The sequence below is a fragment of the Cheilinus undulatus genome, linkage group 7 (assembly GCF_018320785.1).
Source record: "Cheilinus undulatus linkage group 7, ASM1832078v1, whole genome shotgun sequence".
Classification (NCBI taxonomy): domain Eukaryota; kingdom Metazoa; phylum Chordata; class Actinopteri; order Labriformes; family Labridae; genus Cheilinus; species Cheilinus undulatus.
In genome coordinates, this window is record NC_054871.1 from 6045440 (window position 1) to 6068538 (window position 23099).

The following is a 23099-nucleotide window of genomic DNA, read 5'->3' on the forward strand; positions in this document are numbered from 1 at the left end:
GGCAGCAGTGAACAGGTGTGTCTTCAACCTTGGTTTAAAAGGGCTAAGACTCTCAGCAGATCTCATATTTACTCGGAGTTTGTTCCAGATATACGGAGCATAGAAAGTGAACGCTGATTCTCCATGTTTAGTTCTGACTCTAGGGACACAGAGCAGACCTCCACCAGATGACCTGAGTGGTGTGGATGGTTCATGCTGGACTAGAAGTTCTCTGATGTATTTTTGGGCCTAAACCATTCAGGGCTTTATAAGCTAACAGGAGAATTTAAAGTCTATTTATTTATGAAAAAAAAAAAAAATGTAGAAATTCAATAACAAATCCAAGGTCATTGATTATCGTTATTTTGTTTATTATCATTATCATCATTATTATCATTATTTTGATAATAAAAGATTAGTACTTCCTCCACAAAGCTTTTAGTCCAAGTAAGCTTGAATGTGTTATTTTTCCACATGGTCATTTTAAAATGTGAAGTTTCATATAAAATACAAATCACATTGAAGAAGCCTGTTAACTGCGTAAACACATATAAAAATAAAGACTATCTAAAGCTAACCTGACAATAAGTCAAACATAATTTACAGATTTCTTTAAAATAAGGAGACAATGTTGATAATGATGCAAAAGATGACTTTTAATACACTTTTTTATTGACACACTTTCAAGTTTGAAAACCTGAAAAGCCCTGGCTGTATGCCAACTCTACCCATCTCTCTTGCTGCATCATTGACTGATTTTAAAGCTTTTCAGATGATTAGCCTTGTTTTTGCTGTTCAGTTATCGGTTTCCGTGTTCATTAATTGCACGTGGTGACGGGTCTTGCAGCATGTCGGACCTATGCTATAAATTTTAAACATAAGACTGCAATTATTTTCTCTTAAATGTAATAAACCATGTCAACGTATTACATATCAAGGCACACTGGTTGACAGTGAGTGGGAAAGAGATGCAGACATGAGGCAGAGTATGAACATATGTAGAGGGAACTTTTAACCCTTACTGTATATCTGTTGTGTGTTTTTTCGCTGTTTTTCGCTCAATGAGTGCCAGCCCTTTCATAAAATTGAAAGTGGTTTGTGCCAGCGTTTTTGGCCATTTTGAGTCATCTTTCAAGACCCACAGAATATTTTGTACTATGATTCTGAAAACACCAAGTAGCTCAGATGAAAGAAGAAACTCTCTATTTCATCATGTAAAAAAAAACGTTTGTTTGTAGCTTGTTCCGTTCTTGATTTATCTTAAGTTGAATAGAGGCTAGTTTCACCAAAAAGACCACTTTTTTCTAGAAAGCTGAAAAAAATGCTTTTTTGTGAAAGAGAGTCTGCCGAGCAGAACAGTGATTTAAATGTTATAATTTTGCCTTCAACAACATAAAATACATCTGAAAATTGTATTACAAATGTTATTTTATTATAAAATAAATAACAAGCGTTGGTTTTTAAATGACATATATATATATATATATATATATATATATATATATATATATATATATATATATATATATATACGTCAATGGCACTCAGTGAGTTAAAGGCAAGTTTTTCTTGCTGAATGCTGCTTAGTGCTGAGCTCACAGATTGATGTTGGGACTTTAAAAATAATGTAACAAAAAGTACAGTCTAGTCATCCCCTCTTTGTGAAGTGGTGCACTTTAACACTGGTTTTGAATTGGCACTATACAAATAAAGAGTAATTGATATGATTTGTATGTTACTTGTAATCTAAGATCTAAATGCTGTATTGCTGCATTATTACAATATCAGTAGAGCTGAGGATGATATCTAAAAAGGATTCTATGTCATCTATAAACACAACTATAAATGGTTTGTTGTTAAATTTGGTAAAGTATTTATAACCTCAGCCCTGAATGCCTTTGCAGTCTGTTACTTTCAGGCGTGTTTTTCAGATCTGTAATCTGGTGAAAACATCATGCTCTCAAACCTTACACAAAGTCTTGTGTTTATTTTTTTGTTCAGTGCAGTAATTTTCAGTGTAAGGCGAAATGGTCTCACTATGCACTAAAAAAGCTTGTGAGCTTGGGTCACAGTGCTTTGCTAAATTAAAAGAGTGCGATGTTTCAACACAGTCTTTCATGTTAGATGATTTTATGTTCAATTCAGTCTTCAATACAGGCTGCAACCATAAATTTTGACCTTTATATTTAAGGGTTGATATCCACATATTGCACAGGCAAATGAAAAGTGAAGTTATAGTGTAAAGGAGAGAGAGAGAAAGGGAGCTGCAGCTGCTGCTCTTAACAGTCAGGAACCCGTTTAAATGACTTGGATTGATGCTAAAAAATGCAAAAAAAAAAAAAAAAAAAAAAAAAAATCTATGTTAAAAAAACATGGTAGACAAAAGTTTCACAGTCAATGTGCAAACATAAACAACACAGACTGTGATTAACCTATTGACATGAAGCAAAAGACTCAACTGCACCTCTTTACTAATGCATCAATAAAGCCTTTATAGCTGTGCTTATAAATGGCATGTAATGTTGTATATATATGTATATATATATATATGGTAAATCATTTACTTGTGCTTCTTTAATGCCTTACTGATGCTTAATAGTGATGTTGTTATAAAAAGTTTAACTCTTCACCTCCCATCCCTGACAGAAGAAAAGAGAGGGACGGGACCTCTAGAATCAGCTTTGTCAACAACAATGGCTGAGGGAGGCTCAAGTGTTTTCATTTTGAAGGGACAAGTTCCAGGCCCAGATATGGTGGGAATACACAGGACAGCATTCCTGTGCACAGTTTAAGTATTTTCCTGGTGAAATTTCCCTGATCAAAGGAAAATATGAAGAACGCAGAGCAATGAAAAGACCTGTTACTACTGAGGGGCAACTAATGGAGACTGATGAGTTCATGAGTTCATATCTGAATTTTTCAAAAATGATAAAATTGTCAGCAACTATTCAATAGTGGAAATTTACAGCTAACAATAAAAATGCCGAAGATTGGTGCAAGAGTTCCTTCAATGTTCTCTCTGTTGGTGCTCACCTTCTGTGGTGTGCAGCAGAGTCACCATGAGGCAGTGAACTCTCAGATCCAGCAGCAGATCCTGGATCACCTGCAGCAAATCATTTGGGATCTCCAGAGCAGACAGGGCATCGTGACAAGCCCTGAATGAGAGACAGGAGAGGAGAACAAGAGCAAAACAGAAAAGAGGCTGTTAGATTTTATGTAAAACTCCTAAATGTAAACATGTTGGTACTAGATGAATAAAAACAGCCATTTTCAATAAATCAGCGAGACAACCTGACGGTGTGGATGATCTGTGTTAGCCAGGTTCCAGTGAGCTCCGTCTTGTTCTCCCAGCCGCCATACAGATTCACTTCCCCCTTTGGCAGGGTGGAGGGCAGGAGAGCACCACGGATCAGCTTCACCAGCCGATTGGTCATCTCCTCAATCATTTTCTAAAAATCACACAAAAAACAGTTTTACAGGAGGTGGCATGTATTCCAAAAACAACTGTGGAGAGAAGGTATCTCAAAATAAAGCTTTAGTGTAAACAATGTCAGTGACGCATACTTTAAAGTCGTTCTGTCTCTGTCGGGCATTCTTCTTGGATTTTTCCACCTGCCCTGATTTCTCTCCAGTCTGCAGGGGGGAAAAAGCAAACAGTATTGTTTAGTATCATCTCCCAGCTGTGGCGAGCCTTAAAGGTGCATTTTTATTGGTTTGGATAAAAATTAAGATCTTTTTTTCTCTGCAAGCTGACAGTGCAGAGGTAGTCAAAGAAACAGAAGCTTTACTTAGACGAAGAGTAACGAAACTGCAAAACTTGAGAAATGAAATGCACCCAAATTTAAAGCTTGTATTCATAACTGCTATAGAAAGTGGTTGTTTATCATAATGACATGATCCTGATGAAAAGCTGCAAGCCAAAACACATCCGTCTAAGCTATTAGAGAGCAAATATACAGGATATGCTTTGCTCTTTGTATGTTCTTTATGTCAAAGTGCTGTATGAAGCTCTGTTTTTAAAAGTGCTATTCAAATTAATTTATTGTTTTAAGCCCTGGGAGGACATGCATGCACATTTTGTCTGTCTGCTAGAGATCATAAGAATTAAATGTACAACCTTTGTCTTTCAACCCACCAGCAAAGAACCGCTGATCTAGAACTTAAGAAAATTCTTATCTATTTACAGAAAACTTGTGTTTCCACTGATGGTATCCTGATCAACTGGCAGTGAATCATTATTGGCCGAAACATTGAAAAAAATACATGATCAGAAGGATTGGTAATAACCACCATTACATCACCTGGTCAATACCCTGCTTCTGTGTCTTCTGCTGTTGTTGCTGTTCCTCAGTCCTCCAATAGTAGCAGCTGTGTAATAATCCCCAAGCTAATTCTTCTTATCATTAAGGACCAAGCACTAAATGTATGCAAGAGCCCTATTGTTTTGTTTTCCACACACTCTCACATGCACCATGAAAATGAAAATTGGCACACAACTAAAACTCTGAAAAAAAAAAGAACATAAAAGTTGATATAGGTTTCAAAATGGTCTCCAAGAATTGCCTCAATAAAACCTTTTGTGCTTTTATGGAACCCTGGTAAAGGCAGTTTTGCCGAGATAGATGAAATGTGGTGTGTAGATGTGGCTTGAGGAGATCTAAAAAATCCCAGTTAGACCATGACTCAATCTCTAACAGGAAATCTGCCACTTAAAAAAAATCTTGGGGGATTTTAAGGGTTCATACTTGATTTAATTAGTAATTAGTTATTTCATTATTAAGCTGAAGTAACATTAGTGGTAAAAAGTGTAATTCGTTTAAGGTCCACTCATTAAAATTACTTTTGAGAGAAGGTAAAGTCACATACTGTATCCAAAAGGCTTTTAGAAGGCAGAATTTGTTTTTGTTGTTGTTTTTTTTGTTTTTTCTTTGTTTTTATAGAATTATTACATCAGTTGCTTAATATTTTGAGACGTTTGCCTTTTATGTGTTAGATTATTTGCACTGTTTAGCCCAGCCAATAGGCTTAAAGGTCACATATTTTACCCTTTCAGGACAAGTTTATTGGTCTCAAAGGTCCCCAAAACATGCCTGTGAAGTTTGTTGCTGAAGAAGCATTCACAGGTGGCATCCTGTCACAGTACAACGCTGGAATCCATTAAGCTCCTGAGAGTGACCCATTTTTCACAAATGTTTGTAGAAGCAGTCTGCATGCCTAGGTGCTCGTTTTTATACACCTGTGGACATGGAAGTGATTGGAACACCTGATTTCAATCATTTGGATAGGTGAATGAATACTTTTGGCAATAAAGTGTATGTTGTGAATGAACCATCACATTGTGGAAACTTAGTTGGTCTTCCTGTCAGATACTTGTTGCATTGTTCCTTGAGAGATTTTTGAACTGATGTTTTGAACAAATTTAGTAAAAGCATTTTATTGATTGAAAAAGATGGTTTTTGTGCTTCAATTATCAGGTTACTCTTCCATTTGCAGGATGTGTTAGTGCACTATAAAGCTGACTGACCACTAAACAAGCTAATGTATTGAAATGCAAAACATGACTGGTATCGTATCGGTGATGGTCCAATCTCTCATTTCTCAAGAACTGTACCTGGGGCATCCCTAGTTTCCATGACAGTCACATTTCTTTGAGATTTACCTGCACTGTTCTGTGTGTGTTCATTTTTCTCAGGTCTTTACCTCACTAAAAAGGCTCCCATTAACATAAGAGATCCAGAGCTTCCAGAAGTTTGGCAGCTGACCGATCACCACGTCGGACAGCTTCTCCACGAACTGCACCTGTTGTGGAGTTTCAAAGCCCCATGCTGGAAAGAAACACACAAACAAACACATTAAAAAGGCCCAGAGGCAAACACTCATATATCTGCTTTACTAGAAAGACACAAGAGACTTCTGTAATTCAAGGAATCCTAAATATAGAAGTGTATGTTTAACTTCCAGGCACTGCCTCTGGCAGATGTTTGGACTTTTACCAGTGCAGTTCTGTTATGCCTGACTCTTAAGTACAGTGATTCCTGTAAGTGCTGCATCTTTCAGAAAGTGTTACACACAAACAAACAATACCACAGACAGAGAGGGAAGCCCCTCCGCAGCACCAAGCATGTGGGTGTGTTGTAATATGATTGTTGTGCTCACTGCTGGGTCGTGGTGTTCGCAGGCTGCCCCCTCTCTTCAGAGACGTTGTATGGCTGAGCCTGCCGAGGGCCGACGGACGGGTATCTCCCTCTAGGCCAGAGGCTCCGACACCTTCTGACAGACAGTAAGAAAGGGTGAGGGGAGAAATGAACTCAGCAGAAAGAGAAACACATACTTCAGATATCAAATAATCAAATGAGCCATTTTCATAATTCCACATTCCTCAATAAGCTCAGCGGGCTTTCACACCAAACAATCCCCGCTCGCCCCTCTTGGCTTTTGATTTATTTATGTTCTGATCCATCTCTGCCGTGGCCCACAGCTGAGAGAATGTCCCGTTGTTTCCAGGGTGAGGAAACAGAGCGGTGGGCTTTGTGAGCAGTAGGGTGAAGTGGGTTTACGTCGGCCACACTGGGCTCAGTCACGTCTGATCATCAAGGGAAGACAAAGAGCTCCACTAGATGGCAACAGAAAGCTTTGCAAACGAGAAAGTCCCTCTGCACACCCTCACTCCTACAGTATCTCGGCCGGTGAGATAACTTTAGTGCTGCAAATCTATGAGATAACTGTAGGATAAAAGAAGAATGAGTGAAAGTTGACAAAAAGGAATGAAAGTGAAACATCCTGATGCTAAAAGCAAACTTACTACAATGAAAATGAAACTTAAAAAGACAAGTCTGTGCATTGCTGAATACGCCTACATGTAGTTAGTCTAAACGAAGGGAAATGGATGGCCACATTTCCAAAACATGTGTCTGACACACACGGAGAAAAGCGTACTGGTGAGTCACAGTAATGTGTAAGCAAGTATTGAGAAATCCCCAAGCAAAAGGAACACATGCGGTTGAGCTGGCCACGCACACAACAAAAGCATCAAGTCTAGAAAATGTAAGGAAATTCTCAATTGAGTCAGATTAAATGTAAACACTTCAAGCTTTCTCACACAGAGCTTATACAGCTCTTGAATCTGCACAGATTCAGATTCCTCTTTTTACAGAGATGCTGTTGATCCAGGTGTCACCTGTCATTGATGCACATAAGACAGTCTGGGTTTTACTGTGTATATGTGCTGTTTTTCTTCTGTTGAAAGTTTAAGGGTTAAAATATAGGAACCATCGTGTATGTGTGCTTGAGACAGTCAAACAATTTGTGTCACCTCTGCTCACTTCCTCCTTGGGTCTGGAGCTTCTCTGCAGCTATGATGAGTTCCTGTTCCCTGAGAGGTCGCCGACCCCGACCACACACACGCCTGCTTTCTCTCCAAACACACGCACACACCCTACGGACTCCTGTTTAAATGGAGTGAGGGTGTAACAAAATATTGATGCTGCTGAACACAGTGATATCAGGATTTACACTCAGTTCTCAGCAAAGGATATGTTTTTCAAATTAAAGTTGCATCGCTTTTTTTGTTTATAGTCAGATTTACAATCAAATAGTAAAGTGATGTTAGATTCTAGGGACTGGGATACCACAACCGTTAATCAAATTTTTTTTTTCATTCAAAATATCCCTCCAGTTTCTTAGTAACATGAGCAATAATTCTGACCTTTGAGGTTGTACAGGTGCTACTGTCATTGAACAAGAGAAGCCAAAAGCAGACAGCACCCTCTGCTGGCTTGAAAGAGAACTGGAAGATATATTTTTGTAAAACAATTTAAATTATGTATATTAGTACTGATTTGTAATTGGTATTTTTTAATTACAAATAGAGATAGTGATTCCTGCAAAAGACCCACTACCGTGTGGTATGGAGGAAAAAAGGGGGAAAACAAGTTTTTTAAAAAGATTGAACATGGCCTGCTACTGAAAGCTGCTGTTTTGTTGCTGTATCTCATTCACATTTGGTGCTGATTATTTGTGAAGGACCATGATTACTCTCAAGGATCAAGGATATCTTTACCATCCCAGAAGAGCTTCTTGCTTCACAGATACTTGTACCAGACAAACCATTTAAAAAAACCATTGAATCTTTTTTTTTAAGTTCTGACACATTAACAACAAAAATTACAGATAAATAAACATTACATTCTTACTATGGATGCCTGATATTGCAGTTTTTTTTTAATATCAGCTGGTATTTACAAATCGATTTTAGCCAAAACCAACACTAACACAGATATATAAATGTAGTTAAGACTGAGGAATCTCAGTCCTTAAAATGCACACTTTAAAGTGTGAAGATTAACATGTTAACATACTGAAGCCCATGAAAACACACTTTAAAGTGTAAGGAATGATGATGAATAAAGAAAAAGACTTTGGCTGTTGTTGGTCCAGTCTAAAACTTCACTAACTTGTTTGTTTATAATATTTCAAACTGATATAGGCAGATTTTAAGAGCCAAAATATCACTTTTAAATATCAGCTGACATTTTCATATCTGCTGATACAGATATTTTATATTTTAAGCTAATATTTGTTGATATCGATATGATGCCGATAATATTGTGCATCCCTAATTCTTCCATCTCTGCTGTTAGCTGTGAGCTTAGTTGCCCATGCTCTCCCTTGTTTGCCTTGACTATGGTCCATTCAGAGTTCCTTTTCATCTGAAAGTGCTGGAGGTAGAGAAGGAGAAAATGCCTATGATGCTTGCTACCCAACTTGCTACTCTCTACTTAACCTAAAGGTCACATATTATGCAAAACACACTTTTTCAGGCTCCCAGCAAAAAGATATGCCCCTGGCCTGGCCAAATGCCCCCCCCCCCCCCCCCCCCAAGAATCAGAAAAATCCACTCCATGCTCTCTTTTTCCACCTTTCAGAAAACTTGTGCTGAAACAAGCTGTTCTCAGATTTTCCCCTCATGATGTCATGTGGGAGATAGCCCCGCCCCCAGATTCAGTTGGCCCTTCCTGCTTGAAAGAAAGCTTGGCCCTCCTCTCGTGATCCTCCTCTCAGCTGCCAGCTAAGAGGAAGATCAGTAGAGCTCAACTCCATTAATCGAAAAGGGTCTAGCTGCAGCCGCTCCGTACAAAACACGCCAACCCCAATGAGCTACCCCTAAACCTAACCAGACAAGTGGGTGTGTTTTGTAGGGGGGCATATTTTGTAGGGGGCGTGGTTTGTACCGTACCCATAGAAGTGGCCGTATTTTGCAGGTAGCATGCATAGCATGTTTTGTAGGGGGCGTGTTTTGTACGGTGGCTGCGGCTGCAGATGGGTATCATTGCATTAATCCACCTCCATTTCCTGAGAGGGGCGACGTCATACAGCTCATTAACATTTAAAGCCACAGACACAGAAACAGGTCGTTCTGAGCAGGGCTGAAATAGAGGGGTTTTTAGACATGCAAAAATCCTATTGTGGTGTGTTTTTCAGCAACAGACTTCACAGGCATGTTTTGGGGACCTCTGAGACCAAAACAAACTTGTCTTAAAGGAGTAAAATATGTCCTCTTTAATATTTTGTGAAAGATTTGATTGAGATCCCACTGATTTCTGAAGTTACATACTGTACATTTAAAGCTCAGTCAGTCAAAGATTTGTGAAGCAAAAAGTCCATTTTAGAGCATTGCTGTCTGAACCAGTGTTAATTTCGTTAACTAAAAGTACCATAAAAAAGGCTAGTTAACTACCCTTTTTCCATGAAGAAAACTAGACTAGCTAAAAATAGATCTTTGATGATAAAAACTTTAATAAAAATAAGTTTAGTTTTCATCTCAGCGACTAAAACGTTAGTGCTAGAGGTCTAAAATCTGGTTGCAACAAAATATTTCTCCACTGTGCATATAACTGGTAAAAACAAAATGAGAGACCGAATAGAGAGCATTTAAGATAGGTCAACATTTTTATTCAGTTCATTTCAAAGTAGTTTGAGTATTGATGATTATGACAATCTGGTCAATAAATTGGCTCAAGGAAAAAAAATTGCTTTGATTACAAGTAAACACTAAAGTATAGGACCTTTTCATTGACTAAAACTTGACTACAATGTTTTTAATTATTGTCAACTAAAGCTAGACCGAAAGTTTTGGAAGTGTAAATTACTACAATGTGAGTAAAATTAGGGTCATTTCAATCTGAAGACTAAGCCTAAATTCAAAATAGCTACCAAAATGAACACTTTTCTCATCGAAGCTGCTGCAGCTAGAATCAGGCTGTTTATTCAAAGTTGAAAATATCCTCAGATAAAATCATGAGGTTTTTTCCTATCTTTTCTTTTCAGCTTTCACAGAAACTTCTTTTCTCTGTCTCCTTCATCAGCTGAGGATATAAAGCAAGAGACAAATTGATTGCTCCCTTGAAATTGATGGACTGTCGGAGTTGTTGCTTTGATAATGACGCAGTCTCCTCGCAGCAGCAGCAGTGTGAACTCTGCAAAATGTTGCAGAGCAGTCCGTCACAAGCAGCTGGGAGTTTTAGCTCATCTCATTGCAAATCTTTTGTCTTTTTGTGTTTTTTCCCTTTATTTGAGTGTATTGGAAGTTCTTTCAAAAGTGTCCCCAGATGTAAAAGAAAATAAACAAAAAAGACAACTTCCAGTTTGAGGGTAAAAGTAAAGAGTAATGAAATACCAACAAATGGTTAAGTGTAGATGTAGTCTAATAATTCACACCTTTCTCCCGGTTACTCCTACTGTTACAGGCTGAGCCTAAAATCACAACCGCATGTTTCCCAGACAAATGCTCACTGACAAACCTATTTTCCTACGAACAAAATTTCCTGCTAATTGTATTGGTATTGGCAGAAGAAGCGCTGTGCAGGAAGTAAAGAGTTACTGCACTTCATAATTGAAACGGGCAGAGTCAGATTGCAGCGCTAGGGAACGATGGGAGTGTTTAGACATACGGAAGCAACTTTGACTGCTTTGCTTCCTCACAAGAAAATAGGCTATTTAAACAGGGATAGATGGGTCTATTTAACATTTAGGGCAATTTACAGGATAATTAGGAGAATCATAACACACCAGAACAGTCTCTGGTGTCATATTGTGGAGTGAGAAACACAAGAGACGGAGGAGATGACATCAGTTACTGCAGACATGGCACAGAGAGAATAATCCCTGCCACGTGTGATGCTGACAACGGCATAAAAGATGGATTATAAACACTGGGCTGGTAGATGTGATACTAGGAGGCAGAAGAAGCGGCAGGCAGAGGGGTCTGCTGTGAGGCACCAGAGAGGGGATTCTGGCAATTTGAGAAGTGGGTGAGGGTGGGAGGAAGAGCAGGGTGAGGGGAATGTAGTGGATGTGGTTTTGTGATGGTGGTTGTTCAAGGGTGGAGGGATGTTTCAAGAAGAACGGGTTTCAAACTTTGGTGAGAGGTGAGCAACAAAGGGTGGGGATGGTAAATAGCTACCAGGTGTGTGTGAATGTGAGGAAGATGTGGGGGGAGAGGGGCATGAAAGAGGGGACAGGAGACAGCTGCTGTGACAGAAAAACAGAAGGACTTGGCACATTTTGTACATGCCTATTAACCTGACGTGCCAGATAGATGGTTTCAGTCACCCTTGACATGGAAAATATTTCATTTCAGCATCTTTATTTTTCTAAATCATTAATGATACAGAGGCAGCTTTATTCACCTGCTGACTTTAAACACTCTTTATTTCTCTTAAAAATTTTCATTCATGCACCGTTGTAAGACATAGGAACCGAGATTTATTTAGTACCAATACAGAAAAAAAACGAAAAAAATCTAACAACCCCCATAGGCATGCCTCACCCTGTAATGCCAGCTTGATAGGAAACCATTGTCAGTGTTCACTGTCACTGGAATCAGTAGGTAAATCAAACTCCTGCCAATATAGCTTTCAGTGCAGTTGTTTGCTCTCCATTTAAAGATGAAATTTTGTCTGGTTCTGAAAAAATGAATGAATGAATGACTAAAAAAAGAAACTTTAAAACTCCAAAGCTACACCTAGGAAAAATGTTTCAAGCTAAGCTAAATCAGCCATGCAAAAGATGTTACATCCAAGTGTATCTACATTTTTCATCATTATTGTTTTATTACACTTTTAATTATGTTATTTTTTGTCATAATTGTTTTTATAACAAACCAATTTTTGTTAGCCCTGTTTTCATGTTTAGTTGGACTTCTCTGGACTAAAAAAAAGAGCTTTAATTTGTTAACTATGAGCAAGGCTGCCCATAAGGGGGGATTAAGGGGAGAGCTTTCTGGGGCCAGCCAAATGGGGGACCAAAGAGGTCAGCAAAGTCATGGTTCAATGTAAAGTTAAGCTGTGATTACCAAATTTTATTTTTTTTAACCTAAATAATACCAACTATTATCAAAAGAACACACACACACATATATATATATATATATATATATATATATATATGTATATACACACAAATATACATACATAAGATGTATTTATACCATATAAACTTCTTCAAAATGTACATCCCTTTTCTTAAAACAGAATAAAATTGGGAAATAAGGGGATAGTTGGTTTAAAGTTTCAAAAAAGAGGCAAAAAATAGGTGGAAAGTTGAAAAAATGGGTTAAAATTGGTAAAACCAGTAGGAAAAGTGATGAGGGGTAACAAGTGGAAAAAAGGGATTTAAATGGTGAAAATGGGAATCAAAATAGTGACATGGTCAAAATTGGCAAAGACTGGCATAAAAAGTAGAGAAAAGAGGTTAACAGTGGCCTAAATGGGTTAACAGTAGGGGTGGGAGAAAAAATGGTTACAGCATAGTATTGCAATATTTTGTCTGGTGATGTATTGTATCGTATCGTCCACCAAATATTTTTAAAATTAATTGCTGATATGAACTGAAGTCTACGATAATGGAAAAATAAAATAAATTGTTTGGACAATCGTTTATCCAGTGAGGTCGGCAGACAACAAACATGGCAGCACCAGGGGAAGGACATAAGGGATACAAGCAGAGCACAAATGAGATGGACATAACACAAGAAGTTTGTAAGAAGAAAAAGAAATACAACAAACATGCGGGCACGACTAATGCTAAATCAGCTAAACAGTTGAAAAAATGGTACAGATCGCAATATATTCCAATATATGGTATTGCAATACTTACTGTATTGCAAAATGTTTAAAATCGTAATAATATTGAATCGTGACCCAAGTATTGTGATAATATTGTATTGTGGGGCCACTAGTGATTCCCACCCCTAGTTAACAGAGGCAACAATAGGTGGAAAGTGGAACCTCTTTTCTTAAAACAGAATTAAAATTAGTAATAAAAGGCAGAATGTGTAAAAATGGGCAAGAATGGATTAAAATGGCCAAAAGTGGGTTAAAATAAGCTAAAAAAGGCAGATGAAGTGGTAACAAAGTGGTGAAGGGGGGTAAGAAGTGGCAAAACAAGATTTAAAATGTCAAAAATGGGCATAAAATAGTGAAATGTGGTTGGAATTGGCAACATTTGGTACATAAACTGGTAAAAAGTGGTTTCTAATGGCCAAAATGGTTTAACAGAGGTAGCAATAGGTGGAAAGTGGCACTCCTTTCTTAGATAAGAATTACAATGGGTTCTTAAGGGAAAAAATGTGTTAACAGTGGCAAAAGCAGAAAAAAAAGTTGTGGAAAGGTTTAAAATGTGGCTATATGTGAAATAGCTTAAAATTTTCAAAAGTGATGAGGAAGGTTTAAAATGTAGCCAAAATGGGTAAAAAGTGAAAAAATAACGAAAAAGGAAACCAAGACTATCACTTATGCTACTGATCCAACATACGTACATTGATACTATCAATACGTCACATTCTGGGAGGGCCCATCCTCCGGGTTTTTCAGGGTCCAGTCAACTCTGTGGGCAGGCGTCACTGTAAGGTACATTTGTTTTACCACACTGTGATGAAAATGTTTTGATTTCAGCCTTAACAGGGTTTGCTGATGTGTCTCTCCATAACAGCTGGATAGAGGGGATTTCATAGAACTGTGATACTGTCATCCACACCTGCCTTTGATCAGCACTACAGAGTGTCACATTTATCCTGACTAAAAACAGCCTTAAACCTCCTCAGCCCAGGATAATTCAACTACCACACATCTAAAATTGGTCTAATCAGCAGCTTACTCTGTAGAAAACAGGGAATGTTGTGAAACAACCAAGATGTAGCTGCCACAAAAACAAACTGTATCAGTTTAAGTGCAGCAAAATTTGTGCAGTCAAAATGACTGCCTGTGGTTTTTCTAGGTAAAAGTGATCATATTTTCTTTGTTTGTTTGCAACTTGTAAAAAAACACTCCTTGAATTAAAAGACAGACCCTTTTAGGAAAAGTCAAGGACCAGCAGTGTTGTAAACTTAAATTCAGCAAAGATAAAAGTAACAGAAAACAGTCAGAATGACTGCCATGGTCTTTCTAGTGTTAAAAACAGGAGAAAACAATGTTGGTCAGACTTACAAAATAGAACAACATTATGCTTTCCTCACTTGTAAGAAGAAGCTTTAGCTTTCTAAACTTAAATAAAGCTTAAATATAGAAGAAGCAGATCAGGGAACACTCAAGAGTCTTATTTAGAAATGTCTCATGGGTCGCTTTGGACAGTGACAAATGAGCAGTTATGTGTCTTAAGTACACAGTGCTGTAAATTGTTTTTTTTTGCAGTGTCAGCGTTGCATTGTGTGTTGAAAATTGCTTGGGTCTTATGTGTTTTTCTGCATCACAAAGTTGTATTTATGTCTTGCATTGTTATATTTAAAGCAGTAATATTTTCTCAAAGTCCCCTTTTGTGTGCAAAAAAGCAGTAGCTGGCTGGCATGTTATTTTCATGCCATTTTGCGCCTCTCTTCCACATGTTGCACTGCTGAGGAATGCATGTGTGGACTGTGAGGGGGCCATCCCTGACATGATGAACAAGATGATATTTAACTGAGGGGAGGCAGGGAGCAGACTGACCTCCTAGATCCATCATGTCTGAGCCCCGGAAACCACTGTTAGCCTTAGCATTAGACATGTTTATGTTCCAGCTGCACTATGTGAAGCAGCCACCCACTCACATTGTGTTTGTATGGGTGTCTTTGTGCGAGTATGGACGTAGGAGCGTGTGTGGTTAGTGAATGCTGTTCTTCCTGAGCGGACGGTTTCACGTTCACATATTTTCTGTCGGCTGATTTAACAGAGGAATGGCTTAATTGGGGTTAATTGTTCCAATCCATCTGTGAAGCCATGTGTGAGAGAGAGAGGTTGTATGTGTGCGTGTGCAGTAACACGTCAAGCTCCAGAAACCTAAATCCAAAGCCAATGCTCCCTCACTTTCATCTTATTCATACATTCATGAAAAAATAAACACGTAGGCCTCAAGGCGAGCAGGCAGAGGGAGGGTGGTGACGGAGCGGGGAATGCAGGAAGAGAGCTGGTGTGACGGCGAGGTAGCCAGGCTTCTCTGTGGCATCCACCAGCAGCTCGCTTAATTTAACACTACATCACAGCTTTCAGTTCATGCGTAAAATCTCCTGACATGTGTGTGCCTTTGTTACCTCTCTGGCCACTGATGAACTCTTCTCTGCAGTTTTGCATGAGCTGCAGGATCCACTTGTGCTGTGCGTAGATGCACTGCCATGCCGGGTCGCCTGGAGCATGCAGGTCAGACAGGTACCTACAGACAAATCAAATCAAATCATCTTTATTTATATAGCACTTTATACACAACACGGTTGATCCAAAGTGCTTTACAGAAAACAACATTAAAGGAGTGAAAAGTAGCAGAAAGAAATGAGTCAAATTTAAAAGCGATAGAAGTAACAACTGCTCATAACAGTAATTGTTATGAAAACCAACAATTATGAACACAATACAAAACATTTTTTGGGAGAAAAACCAGGGAATGACACAGTTAGGGACAGCTAAAAGCCAATGAGTAAAAATGAGTTTTCAGATTGCTCTTGAAAATCTCAATATTTGAAGAGAATCGGGGCGGGGGGGGGGTTCCAAAGCTTTGGGGCACAAATAGAAAAGGCCCTGTCACCATATCTTTTTGTATTAGTTCTCTGAACGGACAGGAGTTGTTTGTTGGATAAACAAATGGGATTTTTACATTTAAAGAAGACAAAAAGCAGGACAACTTTCAACTAAAGTCTGGAACACATTACAGTACAAGATATTTAAAGCCCTAAATGATTTTGAAAATGTGAGAGGCCCCACATATGCTGATACCACAATCTCCCTGCACAAAACCCCAAGTTTGTCTGGAGTCAATGCAACTCGAAGGTAGTTAGCTAAATGTGGGTAGCTGTTAGCTACCTGTTACATTCATAGCAGTAACTTTTTCCATTCCGCTCCTATCCCTGTCAGTTGTATTGTGGAATGTTTCACAGGGAGTGTTAAATAAAACCTTGTGTTGTTGCCACAATTTCTAATGTCTATCTAACTTAATGCTTTGAGTTTCTATCATTGCCATGGTTGTGTTTGTTGTGCTTCCTCCTTCATTAAGTTTCCTTTCTATATGGTCATTGTTCCTTTCCACCTGACAATCCTACACCTCTGTTCAGCTGTCTTCAGAGTTCCCCCCATGCCACAGCAATTCTGATCGTAAATATTGAACATGTTTAATATTTCCTATCTTAAATCAAAGCAGCTCCGATCATCTTCCAAGCAGACTGGAGAGGGTAAAATCATTCTTAGCACACCTCACATCACAAGAAAATCTAGCAAGATTATCTTTAGAACCATCCAATGATTGAGTCTTTGCTCGCTTGGTTGGAAGGGGTGAATCTGACCCAAAATCAGCATGATTGATTTGTAGTGTGACTGAGGCTTAAAGCATTACAGTGTAATCCATTGCATCCATGCATCTTGTTCATGTATCTTACACATGCATCTTGTTCATTATGTTCTGTAATAGTTAATTTTGGTTAGAAGTAATCTGTAACTGGATAAAAATGGTCCTATTTTCCTTTACCTCTGGTGCAACGAAAAAGAAATTCTCTGATGCATGTGCACAGTTTCTGTTTCTCTCCAATTAAAGATCCCAGTTGAAAATTCTTGTGATTTGGTAAAAAGTGCTGTATGGTCAAGCATCTTTTTACAGCCAATCCAATCCACTTCATTTATATAGAACATGTTAAAAATACTGATGTTTACTAAAGTGCTACACAGTAAAAACAAAAAAACAGAACATAAACGGAAGAAAAAAAAAAGCAGAGACTGATGCTCCTAACATTTGGAAAGGGTCTCCCAGTGGAATTGAAAACTTTGGAAACTGTGGTTATTTTTAAGAAACACTTCAAGACACAGCTGTGTAGGTGTGCTTTGTCTAGTGTGTGAACCTGTTTTTGTTCATTTGTCTGTATTAAATCTCCCCTGAACTATCCCTGTTACTTGTTTTTTTTAAGATTATTTTGGAGCGTTCTTCCTTTATTCACATAGGACAGCTGAAGAGAGAAAGGAAATATGAGGAGAGGGAGCGGGGGAAGACATGCACCAAACAGCACAGAAACTGGGAATCAATTTTGCAACCAAGGACTACAGCCTCTGCATAAGGGCGCCTGCTAAACCAACTTAGCTAAACAGGCACCCAGCTATCCCTGTTTTTACTCTGTTATTCTGTTATTATAAAGCACTTAAAATACCATGTTGAAGATGCTTTTTCAATAAACTTTACTTATTTACTTATATTAGAATGACTATTAAAACTGCTCCTCATACAGCTGTTGGCAACTCCCATTTGGAAAGTTGACAGTTAAATCAGATCTTGCAGGGCACATGAGGGAGCAAACTTAGCTGAAACTGTCAGCTAAAGACCAAAGGATGCATAGAGATGTGAATATTTAATGCTGCACTTTACATTGCATTCTCTGCCTTCTGTGTGAATGATTTGATGATTGTGACATGTAATACAGTTAAGTTTAATTAGCTTATGATTTAGTTACACTGAAGTGTCTGCTACTTTCCTATTTACTTAACCCAGTTTTCATGGGAGAGGCTGACAAAAGACTTAAGCAAATATAACATTTCTTAGAGTGTGGTAAACATCCATGTTGTAAAAAAGTACATTAAATTTAAAACACTCAATCGAAAACCATAACTGCTACAGAAAGAACATTTGATATTTCTGTCTGCATAACAATACAGAACACGTCTGACTTCTAAAACAGACATAAAATCTCCCACAAAAGCTTTGCAATCTCCTTCATCTCTGTACCCACAACCATCTCTCTCCCAGGAGTTTACTTTGTGGGCATCGTTCAGAGACCTGCGGCCCGTCAGATGACTCACTCTCTGAGCTGTGGCCTGGCTCCCTCTGCTGTCATCCTGTGAACCAACTGCTCAGTTGTTTCTCATTAGGTGGCATCTTTCAAAACTTACAGCGCAAGCACAAAACACGCATGGCTCCCACCGTCCATGGCAAGAGTAAACAGGAGCTGAGTGGGCGTTCAGAGCCGTGCCTAATGCAGCAGGATGAAAGATGTTGCCGTGTGGTCGAGAACTGGTCTCTGTGATCCTGACAGGTTGGTCTTAACAACAATAAATCGGGAGAGACCACAAGTATGGGATGGACAGAATGATGAAGGGGGGAAAGGGGGAAGAAAAGGGGGAAAATAGAAACAGAAACAAAGAGAACAAGACAACAAAAAGCTGACAAGAGCATTGAATGTTCAAAGAAAAGGACTGAGAGAAGAAAGTGGTTGGAGATGAAGTTCTGGTAAACGATGACACAGGCAGACTTCAAAGAAACCAAAGGAAGGTAATGAATAAGAACAAGATAGATGCCATGACTTTACAGTTACACAGGCTGTTTGCAATGTGGAGGGATTGAGTGACACGTATAAGGGCTTGGACCTAAAAACTGTAGAGGATCTGAAGAAGATAATGAGCCAATTACACAAAAACAAATGAGATGTCAGAATAAGACCACAGCTTGATGATGTGGAGGGAAACATAGGACTGACTTAGCATAAAACACAGAACAATACCTGATGTATCTCTTCTGGTCATGCAGCGTTGACGGTGTCTGCAGAAGTTTGTCCAATAAGAGACTTCTCAGAGCAGCAATCCTCGTCTCAACCTCAGCATACACTGAAAAAGAGAACAGGGAGATGTATTTATTCTGGATCTATTTACTCAAATCACAAAGAAAAAGACATCTTTGCAGATTACAGAGTACTCACACAAATACTGTTTTAAGTCTGAAATTAACTCTTTAAATGGTGTTAAAAATCTTCATCCTTAAAGGAGTGTTCCTAAAGTGTACTGAGTCTACAGGACAACAGAGTTTTGGGCTAGTATCGTCACACTGTGTGTGGACTTTTCTTATGTTAGATGTCCCTGGTGTGCAACATATCTCTTTCTTTACATGGTAACAGAGGATGCCAAACTTTTCTGGTGTTAACACTGCTGACTTCCCTTTCTCTACACTTAAACATACACATACAGTTGCTCCTCTTCTATGTTGATGAAGAGAGACGCGTGAATGGACAACAGAGGTCACTGCTTCACGCAGCACTCCTAAGATATAAACCTGATCGGGTTGATGGGAAAACTTTGAAAATCAAATGGTCATTACATGTCAACTGCTGCTAACATCATTTGCTTTTTACGGCATGCAACAGTACGTTTTTGCCTATTTTATGAAAAAAAAAAAAAAACCCAAGAGGAAACCCACAGTTTTTAATACATGTCTATGTGTGGTCATGGTGAGAAAGGCTCATTGCAGCTCATACAATGCAAAGACATTAAGAGAGACAGGAGATAACTACAAATATAAAAAACTTGTGCAGAATAGGGCTGCATGACAAAACCTAAATCTTATCATTATTGCAAAATAAGCTTTTGAAGTAAACACAGTCAAAAGGTGCAGCACTGTTGCAGTAAATGGTAGTTATTTTCTGTAAAAACCATGCTTTCTTACTCAGCTTGTAAACCAGTGTTAATTTTGGCAGCTATTTTTAATTTTAGTCTCAGTCTTAGTCTTAGTCTTATGATTACGTCTTTTAGTTTTAGTCACATTTTAGTCATTTCAACCCTTTTCAGTTTTAGTCAATGAAAACTCCAAAACATTTTAGTCTAGTTTTAGTCCATAAAATGTCCTCACATTTTAGTCTTTACTTTTAGTCCAAGCTTTTATTCTCTTGCCTAAATCTGGTACCTAGTCATGGTAGAGTGTTCTATGCACCCTGCCAAACCTGCGGGTCCCTGGTTTCTACAGCTGAGAGGCAGAAGAGATACGGATGTATTGTATTTTGACAGATTTACCCACAATGGAGAAATTATGGATTCTTAAAGTCCGACAAAAACTAAATCATATTTTAGTCTAGTTTTAGTCATCTTGACAAAAACTAAACTTACTTTTAGTCAGTTTTAGTCATCAAAGATCTATTTTTGTTAGTCTTATTCTAGTTTTCGTCATGGAAAAAAAGGCCGTCGACAAACATTTTTAGTCAAAGTTTTAGTCGACAAAATTAATGCTGTTGTAAACATTTTAAATGCATACCATTTTGTTGCATTCTGTTAAAACTCAAGCTTTTGATCAGCTCACCTTCGAGTAACTGTTACAAGTTAGTTGTCAGAAAATGTTTGTTAATTCACTTGGCACATGCTGCACATAGCTATAGCCTAGTTTATACAGATTCTGTAGAATTTCTTTTTTAAATTTAAATATGATGCATAGCATCAAAAGATAGTATTATGTATCATTTTTACATTGTATCGCCCAGGCCTAATATAAAAATAAAGTGCAAAATAGTTTTGACTGTAAGGTTTAAATGTTATTTGGCCATATTTCAGCCTTTAGTGACCCCATGCAATTATTTGGGAAAGTCTTCCTTTGATTTTTCATATCTAAAAAATATATATTGCAGGAAGAAAATATATTCTAATGACACTTTCTTCTAATATTGTTCAGCCCTACTGCAGAACTATGCTCAATTTAAAGCAGCAGGGTGTTTGTGAAAGATGTATTTTAAAGACAAGGGATGATATTTTTTATTAGTTTAATTCATTTGCTGATGCAGAAAAAGAAAGGAGAAAAATGTGCTTACCTTTTTTGAAAACAGGGACCTCAGTGTTTCCAAAGAGAGATTTTGCTTTCTCGTAGTCATTGATCACCACATCATAATCACCCTGAGGGAGAAAAGTTAAAGACAAAACCAAACATGTAACTGGATTTAGCAGACAGGACATATTTGGAGATTTTTAGCCTCCTTATGCTTGAGCCTGACCCTGGAGATGATGCAAATCCACTTAAGCTTTAAACAAAATGATGACAGACGCCTGCAGACATTGAAACTGTATAAAAAGGTGTAGTCGTTCTGCTGCGATGGCAACACAGCTGTCCACTGATAATTTCCACTTATTAAAAAAATGTGGGCTCAATGCAGAGTAAGAACGCAGGGTTGCTTTATCGCTGAATGTCGTCGCACTGCAGCTGAAGACAATGTGAATGGTCTTTTAAAAGACTATTTACTTGCTTTTAATAAATCATAAAAGATGTGTATTTTATCTGTGAGTAAACATTTCCAAAAATAACAAAAATTTGCCAATCCATTCGGTTAGTATGGACAGCATAACTAACATGACATATTTAGAGTGCTTCATGCCTACATGAGTTACATTAGGTGTTATGATTGCTTATCTACCTTATATATTAATCTTAAAACACAAAATTTAAAACTTTTTCTTTCTTTCCAGTTTGAAAGATGACAAGTTTTAAACTACAGTGCTAAACGCGTAATGGAAACTTCTTTTGCAGACTGTAACAGATTTCCATCACCTCCATCTACCAAATATGCTCCATAACTGACAGCATTAAAAGTGCACTGATTTGGTGGCAAAGGGAAGCTTCATCCATTTTTATATGGTATTCATCGTGTATAAAGATCATGTGTTTGTGGCCAGTACCTTTTGAATATTGCGCTCAATATTGAGCGGCAGGTTGAAGAGAAACTTGAAACGTTGCAGGACGTTGAGTGCATTGCGTGTGGAGTCAGCTTTGTCTTTCCTCCCCAGAACCTCCTGGAAAAGAGTATCTGCCGTATCACTCGCTCCTACGAGAAACACAGAGCGAGAAAGAGAGTGAGACGGAGTGGAAGAGGCGGGAGAAAATGAGAAACTGGGATACTATAAAAATAAATGCTGATACCACATTTCCCTTCTAATGTCGGCCTCTGGTTTTCTTCCTGCTCTGTACGCTCTTTGACACAGCAGGCTGAGCTTTGAGAAGAAAGTGACAGCTATCTCTTGGTCTGACAGCTTGCTGCAACCTTTGCACGACTAGCTGGCTTCGTGGGTGGCCTTGGATGTGCCGGCAAACAGAAAAAAATCTTCTAATCAAAACAGAACCCCTCCCCCCAAAACAAATCCCTGAAGAAAAAATAGCCTGGGACAGAGCAGAGGAATATTTCACATTTTTCACTCGCCTGTCTGTGTTGTCATGAAGCTAACGTCCTTAAATGTGATTGGCTGATTGGTGCTGTGTGTCTGACGCATGCATCTTTGTGGGTGAACGGTGGCCTGGCCCCACTGGGTAACAAGCCCACGAGTGTGGGCTGTGGGGATGAAAGCTATGTCCGGCTGTGGGGTTTATTTATTCTGGACTCCGGGAAAAGGACCTGCTTATTGACCCTCCATTAGAGGAGGCACATTATCATGTATGAGACGAGAGGGTGGGAACATGGGACATAGTGAAATATTTCCCGGTAAAACATGGAGGAGATGTACAAACACTGTGTATGTGTTCAGTTACTGGATGATGTATCTGAGTTTGTTGACTGGTGGAGGGTGAAACAAGGCAACAGAGCACCAGTCTGCTCTGATACTAACTTTTGTAAAGTCAGTTTTTTAACGTGCTTGACCCAACACTGTGACATACTAGCTTAATGTAATTCTCCCAGGAAGAAAACATCAATTCTGCTTATATGACATGAAATATAAAAATGTTAGTGTCTTTTTTTATTTAAAGAAAGACAGAAATAAAGAAGGCAACTTAACAAATGCAATATAGCTTAAAGAGTCTTTAACTGCAATAAGAAAACCTTACAAGGAATGTTAGTGACAGGATTATCTTAACTAAACATTCAAGACATTTATAATCTGATATACAAG

The 23099-nt window shown here is 38.4% G+C and overlaps 1 protein-coding gene across 2 annotated transcripts in view; it reads right to left on the reverse strand.

The window, feature by feature from the left end:
* Window positions 1-23099, reverse strand: part of exoc2 (exocyst complex component 2) — a 100956-nt gene that overhangs the window by 23478 nt on the left and 54379 nt on the right. The window contains exons 8-16 of one of the 2 annotated variants that reach the window (XM_041791689.1): window positions 21897-22042; window positions 21038-21119; window positions 18974-19076; window positions 15539-15657; window positions 6136-6246; window positions 5680-5804; window positions 3544-3612; window positions 3271-3428; window positions 3013-3134 (exon numbers count right to left, since the gene is read on the reverse strand). In XM_041791689.1, the coding sequence (XP_041647623.1) occupies window positions 3013-3134; window positions 3271-3428; window positions 3544-3612; window positions 5680-5804; window positions 6136-6246; window positions 15539-15657; window positions 18974-19076; window positions 21038-21119; window positions 21897-22042 (1035 nt within the window). Of the gene's footprint in view, window positions 1-3012; window positions 3135-3270; window positions 3429-3543; window positions 3613-5679; window positions 5805-6135; window positions 6250-15538; window positions 15658-18973; window positions 19077-21037; window positions 21120-21896; window positions 22043-23099 lie in introns of both variants that reach the window. The other variant, XM_041791688.1, reaches the window with a different exon arrangement.